Below are 11,144 nucleotides of genomic sequence, written 5' to 3' on the forward strand. Positions count from 1 at the left end.
CCCCTGAATTTCATTTCCTAGTACAAACATGGCAGCTTTCTAGCCTTATCTGTTGTGTGTTTGAAAATGTTGCAATTAGGTAAAATATTTTGTGAGACTGAGTGTAATAACTGTTTTTCCAGGCTTTTCTTCAGTTCCTGAAGAAGGTGGTTGCTAATGAAGGGAAAAATAAAATGAATTTATGGAATGTTTCTATGATTGTTGCACCAAACCTCTTCATCTACAAAGGGAAACGAGCAAACCAACAAGAAATGCAGGCAGCTGCCACCACTGCACATATTGTGCGGCTTTTAATTCGGTACCAGGACATCCTGTGGACAGTAAGTAATGCTGTAATGCTGGTTCCCTCTTTATGGCTCCAGTATGAGGAAGGATTTTGCTACACACATGCAGCAGATCTGTAGAAATTAGAGTAAACTGGCATAAGAAGATATATAGTTGCTATTTAGAAGCTAGCTGAAGTCTCACGTACCTGGAATGAAATAAAGTGGCAGATACCTCTGGAACATTTACCTTGCCTATGACATGCTCTTTATCATAAATTGCCTTCTAGAGGTAGTTATCCAACACCAGTGTTTATATAGGAGAATGTAGAGGAGAAAGATCTCATCTAGATGCCGAGGTGAGACTTGAAAGAAATGAGACATGAAAGACTTCTTTAAATCTAGTCCATACTAATATGGGCCAAAAGTGCATTTCACTTGCTGGCTTCTGAAAGTTGCCATGATATTAACACACTCTTTTCTACATGCCACAGGCTTTGAGGATTGCAAAAACAGACAATATTTAATAAAGTTCCTCCAACAGCAAACATCACTAAAAAACTGATGTGGTATGAAAAATAAACTGATATCACTAAAGGTGAGAGAGAGCTGCTAATCCTGTGGCTTTTTTTCTGGGAGCAGAGCTTCTGTTGTATTCGAATTGGCGACCTTATAAAAATCCAACACCAAGTTTTAGGAGGGGGAAAAATTCACTGCCTATTCTCAGCTCTGGTTTTTTCCCTTTAGGTCCCATCCTTCTTGATTTCCCAGGTGAGGAAAATGAATGAGGCAGCAATAAACAACAGCAAGAGGCAGCTGATGTTTGACAAAGGAGTGAGAAAGCTTCTAAGGAGAAAGACTATGGAGAGAGAGAGACCTGAAAGACCAGAGGTATGATCAGTGTATAACATCTTAAGTAATACGCCTCCTTGCTTATCTCATACAAGCTTCTGGGAAGTGGGGAGGAAATTCCTATAGAAGTATATAAAGATAATGCATATTTAAATATTTCCTCAAATTTTATTTCTATTCTGTTAAGTGCTCCCACCTACAGTGAGTTAGACCAATGTCAGACCTTCATTCTGCCTTTCTCCTTAATTCTGCTCAGTCCTGCCCTACAATCTGTCCTCTAACCCTTTTTGAGTGGCTGATTTAAGTTTGCCTACTGAATCTTATTTGTCATATAGGCTGTCTTCCTCATAGCAGTGACTGCTTGTGCAGTCCCTCATACAACAAGAAGCTTGCTCTCAAGTAATTGTGGTTGATGTAGCAGATAAATTCTTCAACTGTATGTAAATCAAATATACTTTAATAGGGAAAAGCAGTACGAGTGAAGGTCTTAGAACACTGGGTTTTATATAAACCTTTAAAACAGACAATCCCTTAACTCTCCAGTCAGGCAGCAGCTTGTGTATTTTGCCATAGAAAATAAGCTTATTGGGGAGCTGTCTTGAAAGACTTGCTTTCAAGTCTAATATTTTGAAAAGACAAAGCACTGGGGATTGACAGAAAAGATGATGCAAGCATAAGGATTTATAGCAGCCCAAGCTATAAACTGTTACACAAACATGTTTTTTTTTATACCTGTTTCACAAGAAAATGATCATGTGGGCTGTCCTTTATGACAATGATCTGTAGATATTCTAAAAATACATGGATCTGTAGCTTGGTAGAAGGATGGTCCATATTAGGAGTAGTTACACTTAATCTTCTGTTCAAGAAGCGTTTAGATGAGGTGCTAAGGGATTTGATTTAGTAGTTGGGTAGGGATAGTGATAGGAGAATGGTTGGACTAGATGATCTTGTAGGTCCTTTCCAACCTTATGAACCTATGAATCATGCCCTGATCCAGGACACTCAATAATATGCTCCTTGCAAATTTTGGTTTTACAGTTCTGAACTAACTTCCTAAGCAGAAGGAGAATGCAGTGTGCCTAACAGAGGTATCAAAACTGATTCTAAATTTTAAGCATCTGATGAAGTAGTCGTCCTCAGATCTTTGTTGGTATTCACCACAGTCAGTGGCGAGAGGAGGGCACGCTGGAGGATTTTCAGAGCTCTAGGACTAACTCAAGTTTAGGAAAGTCAGATACAAAGATCTTCTGGAGGTCTCAAAGACATGAGCTTTTCTCCTTTGACTGCATATGGAGTTTAGTTTGAGGAATGCAACTTCAGTAGAACCTAAAATTAACATACAGATTAAGTGTAACATATAAATCCACCAACACAGCAACTTGTGCACAGAAAACCTTTATGATCTTTCATGGTTATTTAAAAGACTGGAGATTGGTGAATTAGAAGAGTAATCAAGGAACTGGTAGAGGCACTTGTAGATAATGAAGAATGGAATGGAATAAAAAAAAAAGGAAAAGACAAAGTAGGAAGTAGTTATGATAAGAAATTGCAAGAAATATAGAAGATACTTAACACAGATGAGATAAAAAGCAGAAGAAAGTGTCTGGGTAAAATAGAAAGGGTACGTATAAATGATGAATCCATGCTAATTCAGCTTTTTGGAGAACTCATTTGCCGACACTGTCTGAAACGTGCTGTGGGGAGGACATACATTTATGACACAGATGCAGATGTAGGTATTTGTTTAATGTCAGTGTAAGCTGCTCTGTCAAAATTCTCTCAAGCAAGAACAGTGAGAGCTTTTAAGGAGCATCCATTACTGCAGCCCTGAACCTTCAGAAACACAAGTCCATTGATCACAGTAATTGACTTTGTGTCTAATAAAAACGAGACTAACCATGTCAGGTAGCTGAATTATGAAAGGTAAATTGGAGGCAAACTCTGTTTGCATAACTGAGTTGAATTTTGAGAGCACTTAACAAAAACCCTGGGTCTCAGATGTCCTAAATTACAGAGACTGGAGAGACTATTGTGCTCTGCTCAGCTTGGTATTAACTGGATTAAGACTGGAATGCAAACCTTGCTAATTGATTTATCTGCCATTAATCAAAGAAGAGTGCATAACCTTCACAGATGATTGTTTGAACTCTATACAAGGTCAAATTGCAAATTAACAGAATCCATCTCTACTTCAATATTTTACTGTACATAAACTTTGATCTATCTGAAGTTCTATAATGTGGAAACAACTGTTTTTTTCATGTCTAAATAATTCCATCTTTAAAGGGAAGAGCAGGCATTCCTAAATACATTTTTATGTATTTTTAATAGCCCACTGCTAGTGTTAACAGAATAACTTTAAAAAATCTCAGATAACACCTTGACTCACACTATTATTGCAAATAACTAAAATTAATGGCATTAAGTAACACTTAACTAAGTCATTTTTCTCTCTGTATTGCTTCTTGCTATATTGTACCTATAAATGTACAGTTGTATGTTTGTAAATATTGTTGCTTTTTAAAGAATTGAGTGAATCTCTACCAGTGATTTTTGCAAGCAATATCTAAAGTGTAGCGGAACTGCTTCTGAATGGAGTTACAGTAACGTGTGCCTCAGATTTACTCTACTGAATGTTGACTTTAGGGAGCTGTCACTTTTCCCCCATACCTGCAGTCTGACATACCAGAGGGAGTGATAAGAGTTTATGCTCCACTGCATTCAAAAGTCTCTATGGCAATTCAACTCAACAGCCAAACAAAAGCCAAAGACATCCTGGCTCGATTCCACTGTGAAAACAGGTGGGTAAAACAGAACATTTTGTTTTTCCTGAATAATAATGCCAGAACCATTAACAAATAGATTGTCCTCTTTTCAGAGATTGGTTGTCCTACAAGAATTCCGTTTACAATCCAAAATTGCTAATTTATGCTTATGTCAGTCAAAGAAATTTTAACCACTGATTTTCCATTTTACATTTTACTTAATAATTGGCTCCCACACAGAATCATCTTGCCATCTGTTACACCTCTACCAGAAACATGCATTTTATAGGCATACTGCATAAAGAATACAGAGTTGTCTTATATCTGCCCATAAAACATTCATGATTTTATTTCTGTAGAGTAAGTAGCATCTTTTGATGCTATCACATTATTCTGTTCTGTGAATAAACAGTAAATAGTGTAACAGAAAGCTTAGTTAACTATGACATGGTAAACTACCTCCACAGCAGATACATTCTGCTCTGTTTGCTTCACGTCCTTGCTTTTCATACATCAGAAAACAGAAAAATATCCACTTCTGCTTAACATAAACGGCAATTGATAGGCAGCAGCTATAACACAAAAAAAATAAAACAAACCTTTGTTTTCCTCTCCTAGCTGTGGGTTGTCACAGAATGTGAGAAGCCAGATCCAAAGTTTACATGAAGTTGGAGGAAATATAGGTAGGTCTATTTGAAAATTGAACTCCGAATGTCCTTCGACTTCTAAAACACCTCAGGTCAGTGTTATTTTCACACAGCTGGTTCTCTCCTGCCCATCTGTAGGAAAGCTGATCCAGAATCTCTTAAAACTGACGTAATGATGCCTGCTAGCTGGAAGGGCACCCCGCAGAATGGGGTGACCTCGTGGCAAGACCCAAGCAGGACCCCTTGTGGCTGCTGCAGCCCTGCCAAATTCATCTGACCTTTCATTTACCTCTTTCGCGCTCACAACTGAACATTCTCCATGGTTAAGAGTTCCTCAGTCTTCCTCTTGCAAGCACATTTTACCTCTCTCACTACTCTTTTTCTAAAGTACGTTTTCTTCCTTAATGCATTTGTGTTAACTTTTCCACGTAAAAACGTAGAATTGAGAATTCAACTCCTGCTTATAAGGATCTAACATATTTGTATTCATACATGTACTTTATTTATACTGTAAATTCCTTGCAGTAGCAAATTTTTCTTCTTCTGCATTGCATGCAGTGACATTTCTGTAATAAGAACAGTGACTGCCACACAAGTTCCAGGCCTAAAGGTGAAAAAACAGATTTTAATTTTATATTGAACAGTCCTGACCCTTTCTTTCTTGAACTCAGGAGCCCAGAACTGGACACAGTACTCCGGGTGAGGGCTCACCAGGGCAGAGTAGAGGGGAAAGATCACCTCCCTCGACCTGCTGGCCACGCTCTTTTTAATGCACCCTGGAATCCCATTGGCCTTCTTGGCCACCAGGGCACACTACTGGCTCATGGCCAGCCTGTCATCCACCAGGACACCCAGGTCCCACTTTGCAGAGCTCCTTTTCATCAGGTCAGCCCCCAGCCTGTACCAATGCATGCGGTTATTCCTCCCCAGCTGTAGAATTCTTTCACTTGCCCTGGTTAAACTTCATCATGTTCCTCTCTGCCCAACTCTCTATCCTGTCATTTCTAAATAATCTCTGTAAAATGATTGCAGAATACTACTGACTTATTCAAAAGCAGTGAAGAAACAAAGTCTTTATTACTGAAGATATTCTCATCAAATGCTTCATTTGATTATTGATTTGTTTTGCCTGACTGAACAAGATGGCCAACCTTCAGTCTTCCAGACTTCAAAACTCGAAACCTTTGTTGTAGTCTGCATTTATCTTGCAGGTTCCTACATGGAATGAAGTTTACATTTCAAGCATTTAAAAACAGAGCAGAAGCTAAGTCAGAGTTTTAATTTCAGCCCAGTAGCAGTAACAGTGTTGTTTATGGTTATAGAGAAACCGTAATATTTGTTTAACATTTGACTAAATGCCACATCTAGAACTCAATAATGCAAAGCATCCTGCCTGGAAGTGAATTATGAATCACATCAAGGAAAATCACTGGCACGTTTATCCAGGCTGCTCTCTGTAGCCAGGCAAGACATTAGCTGAGTAAACCAAATGCACTATTTGCACACGGGAGATGCACTCGAGAGTATTTTAACATAGCTGTGTGCTATTCACCAAACATACTCAAACCACGATGTGATTTGTGGTTGTCAATTTTTGTTTCAGGTCAGCACTGTTTGGATCCAGATGCATACATGTTGGATGTTTACCGTGCAAATCCTCAGGCAGAATGGGTGATAAAACCAAAAGCAAGCTGAAGCACAAGAAAACAGCATACTGCATGAAGGCCAAATGAACAACTGCGACGCCTCTCATTTGAAGAAGCTCTCGCCTCTTGCCACTGATGAAAACAAAATGGTAGCTGCCTACAGGATGTCATTCCTTTCTACCGTACTGTCCAACAGATGTTCATCATGTACTACTTTTGGTATAAGAATTATCACTCCCTTTTCTGGACCATTGGAAAAACTGCACATCACTTATGTTTTCCTATGGATTGTGCTTGTGCTAGAGTTGGCCCAGGAGTTGAGGAGGACAGACCAAGGTACGGAGGCACAGAAAGTAGCCCATCATATATGGAGTTCTTTGTTTCCTGACCTGGCATTGGAACATAGATTCTGTGGGAGGAAATAATCCAGTGGCATCTGAGGATGCATGAAACACTACCGACCGCAACCTAACACAGAAGCATCACGGTTACATTAAAGGAGAAGGTATCTGTCAAGCACAAAACAGAAGAGCTCAACCCGCCACAGTCACAAGAAGGAGCCATGTGACAAAATCAAACATTACTGCCAAAAGTAAACCTGTGCAGAGTGCATTACTGCAATATTTATCTCTCTCAATCACTTCTCATGAGTACCTGGTGCTGGGGGAGGGAGGAAGGCAGGGGTAAGGACTACTGTGTAGACAGCTATACTGCTTTATGGATGTACCACTGTATGTATTACTATCAGTCTTCTGAAACCGTCTGTCTGGACCTTGTTACTGTGTGTATTTGTAGCACCACAAACCATTTTCTCCGTCCTTCCTCTGTCTCACACACAAGCTTCAGGAGATGAATGGTAGGTGAGAAGGCATATTTTCTTGCTCCATCTTTTACTTTATATGCTCAGATTTAAGCCTGTGTAATGATACACTATGAGTTATGTGTTAATGGTGCCACTTACGGACATCATCTTTTTTGTTGAATGTTAGAATTTCTTAATTTGTAACCTGATTATTTTTCTTTTATTTTAGCTTCAATATGTAAGCAATTTTTATACTATTCAGCCGCATTGAGAAGAATACAGATCTTCATCCAGATCTTGTATGACACAGGACAGAGAAGAAAAATCTTCCACTGAGCAGAGGGGTTTAATACTCTTAACTTTTTCACACTGGGGGCTTAAAGACCACAGCCACACCAGGCCCAGTTGTGCTAGGGTTTCTAAAAATACACAGCAAACTGCAGCTAACTCTTGCTAGTTGCACGCAGTCCATGAAAACACAGTGTGACAAGAGAACAGTGGCTTCTAGCTGCATTGACAGTATAGAGTAGCAAATATGGATGTCCAGTTGGCAGCCAATCACTAGGGTGAGCACCTTTCTTCACCCAAACATCTGGTTCTGGGTTATACTTTATGTAAGTAAACTGTGTTTGTTGAGTAGGGAACACACAAGTCTCTGTAAAACAGCAAATAATTTTTTCATCTTTCTCTTATTAGAAGAATGGGAACATCTTCAAATGCATTGCAACGTTGCTATCACCACATAAGTAAGTGAATTCACTCACTGTGATCAGCAGGTACTGTTCATGATCTGGACACACAGATGAGGCCAAAGCTGGTGCTTCACGCACCAGCTGGCAGTGTAAAAGCCTACTGAACCAAATCTTCTAGGTGAACATGGAATATACTGTGCTAAAGAGAAGCCCTGTAGGTTGTGATGAGCTGCTGAAGCTGCATGATGATGATTTTCACATTTGAGAAATCCTATCTCTGGTTCTAAGCAAATTGGGATCTGCAGTGGTTTATTTTCTTTGTTAGTGCTGAGTGAAAGAAATCAACATCTAATCTGCACTCTTTCCAGCAACAACGTCTACAGTGGGTAGATCCTGCCTATTTTTCCTTCTTCAGATAAAAAATTGAAACTTAGCAATGTTTTTGTAGTTGTCGTCGTCATTGTCTACTTTAAAATGTGGTATAATTTTTAACTTCCTGTTCTTTTTTTTACCTTTTTTCATAACACTAATGGGTGCATAGTTGCAGCCAGGCTATGTCTAGAACAGTTTTGTTATAAAATGCACAACTTATTTTGACAACTATTTATTTTAAGTATTCGAGAGAGAGTAGAACTGTGGTTTGCTCATAGGCCTATGAATTGACATGTCATGTGTTCTTTTCCTGATTGCAGTTAGTTCCCTCTGTGACCATAGCCAATCCTTACTGCTGTGCTGCTCTCCTTTTTTAGCTGTAAAACAGGATGAGTACTTTTCCTTATAAAGGTAATATAAGAATTTGTTTGGGTCAAATTCTGCTCTCAGACACAGCCAAACAGCTTCACTAGTAGAGCAAGAATGATAAATATCCATCTAGGAACGACAAACTCAGCAAAGAGATTTTTATATGGAAAGTGCTTTGAAAACAAAGAGCATAACATAAATGCTAAGCATTTATCATGGCAAACAAGACAACTTTTTCTATGGTACCATCTTCAGACAAATACATTGACTTCCAACATCTTCCCTCTCAGTCCATGTTCTCATTTTGGTACATGGGAAGGGAAAACACAGAGTACCTGTGCATTCGGGACCCTGAAAATGGCGAATTCATAAAAAAATATCTTCAATATCATTGTTCCCTGCACTGAGTACAAGAGGTTATTAGAACACTTTCACCTTTTACCACTTGGCAACATAGAAAAGACAAATGTGAGGGAAGGAAATCCAGTCTGTGAACCCTTGCTTCACACTAAAGTTGCTCGTAACTTTCTAAGTCATGCACATTAGCAGATGATGACCTCAGTTCCCCAAACAATATCTCAACTACAGCATGGCCAAATGCATGCTGTCACTGAAACAGAATGGCAAAATTCTTTTTCTATACAAATGAACCTAATGATCCATGTGTACTGTGGTTAATATTGTTAAACATTAAGTTGCGTAGTGTTGGTGTGGTGCACTAACTTGAATTAATATGCAGCAAAGCGAAAAACCTTACCAGTATTTTTACATGTGAAGTTTCAACTTTAGGCCTTAGGTTTCAAGATGCTGGCAGAGGTGTCCGGAATGTTGCTCCTTCTAGCAGTAGCTAAGTTAAAAACAAAGATGATGTGATAATATGGCCACCTAACAAAAAGCAACGTATGTGGAAAGCTATTAATCAGACTGTGGCAGCCAGCAGGAAGAAACTTATTCAACAAACCCCAAAGATGCTTCAAGCATTTATATACTCCAATTTATATATTCAGTGGTTCTAGAAAGGCAGCGTTTTGCTCGTCCACACATACAGAGTACTGCAAGAAATAGGAAACAGACTGGAACACTCTCACCTTTTCATGCAGCTCACGTCATTATAATGTGTGCATGTGTGCAAATGTCTGCATCTCCATCTAACAAAAACTACCTCACTTTCCAGTTTCCAGGAAAAAAAAATATTTTGGCTTAGAGGTTTAATATTCCAAAGATTTGTTATTATTAATCATACCTGTCTATTAGTCTTTTATGTAGACAAAACGTTTCTCGCTACAGAGGGCAAGATTGGAAATAACCTCTATATATTAAAACACATCTTGGAGGGTATGGACAAAACTTTATCCAAACCATGCTGCCTCGATGACTGCTTGTAATGTGAACCATGTTAGATCACATCTTGGGGTTAACAGACAGCAAATACAAACCGTGTTTCTATTTTTATTTCTCAATGGCTTTCCATTCATGTCTGTCTGCTCTGGAAAATAATACAATGCCACTAATCAAAGCAAAATGCCTGCATGTACGTTTTCCTCACACTCCTTATAATGTTAAGTGTTTTGTTGACGTAAGCCCACGTATTGGTGTATTTGTACGGCAGAACGTGTCCATTGTATTTGTATTCATGTCAAAAATAAAAACAATACTGACAAAAAAAAAATCTCTTTGAAGTTAAAACACGCAGTTTTATGACAGAAGCAGGTGACAAAGATTGCAAAAATGGAAGGCTAATTTGTCCTAAAGGCAACTGTGCTGTTACAGTACCTGACAGTACAGTATCTGTTACAGCTACATGCATAGCTGCTCAACAGGAGCACTTCTTTGTACCAGGAGCTCTTCTCTTGGTCTACTCCAAAGCAGGGAATGAGATTTGAAATCCTGCCTCATCGAAATCACTGATAATTCAGGTTCATAGGAGCAAGTACTTTTTTTTTAAAACTACTGTGAACTAAGAAGATCAAAATTCACTTTAGAAGGAACTGTAAAAACGCTTACCAAAAGGCGAAGTTGTGAGGCATGAACAAAAACCCTGTAGCTTCAAAGACAAACAGGAGAAGGGAGTGACTTGTAAGGAACTATATTACAGATCCATCCTCAAGTACGAGACATGTTTCAGCACTGCTCAGTGGTCCAGTCAGTTGATGAAATATGTCCTTACTTGGGTCAGATTGAGTGCATATCCCCCAAAACTGGCTCAAGAGCAACTACTGGAAACTTCACATTTGAAATGGAGGCAGACACAACAGGAAAACTTAGACCTGCTAGCTGGCCTGCAAAATAAGAATCACAGGGAATCAAAGATGTGTCCCTCTGCCTTGTCAGAAATACTGTTTTTCCAGAAAATACGTATTAGTTCTCAGTGCCAAAACACACAGATGTTGTCAAACTGGACCCAAAAACTTCTTCAACACATTATTTCACATTCTCAGTGCTATGAAGATGCTGCTCAAATGAAAGCATAAACAGGAACATACTTTTCCTAAATAATGCGGCTACTCTGAGCCAGGAGGGATGGAGCAGAAGGAAAAGGGATCAGAGCTACTGTAGAAAGTATAAATAAGAAAATTCTCTTCATCAGACTCTGAATCTGATAACTTCAAAATTACACCCTTAAGTCTCCTGCTCCCTCTGCTGGACTCTATTCATTGTACTTTCCATTTCAATTCACAACCTTAACGGCTTTTCTTCCAAATGAAATACATGAACTACTAAATTACATGAAAT

The 11,144-nt window shown here is 38.9% G+C and overlaps 1 protein-coding gene across 1 annotated transcript in view; it reads left to right on the forward strand.

The window, feature by feature from the left end:
* The window catches only part of ARHGAP28 (Rho GTPase activating protein 28), a 73,544-nt gene extending 65,703 nt beyond the window's left edge, over positions 1–7,841 (forward strand). The window contains exons 12-16 of the mRNA XM_065752387.1: positions 123–320; positions 1,011–1,154; positions 3,765–3,919; positions 4,502–4,566; positions 6,134–7,841. Of these exons, the coding sequence (XP_065608459.1) occupies positions 123–320; positions 1,011–1,154; positions 3,765–3,919; positions 4,502–4,566; positions 6,134–6,225 (654 nt within the window). The 3' untranslated portion in view covers positions 6,226–7,841. The remainder of the gene's footprint in view (positions 1–122; positions 321–1,010; positions 1,155–3,764; positions 3,920–4,501; positions 4,567–6,133) is intronic.
* Positions 7,842–11,144: the final 3,303 nt, after the last annotated feature.

This window comes from Cyrtonyx montezumae, unplaced genomic scaffold, assembly GCF_038088225.1.
Source record: "Cyrtonyx montezumae isolate F1298 unplaced genomic scaffold, pur_monq_1.0 scaffold_8, whole genome shotgun sequence".
NCBI lineage: Eukaryota > Metazoa > Chordata > Aves > Galliformes > Odontophoridae > Cyrtonyx > Cyrtonyx montezumae.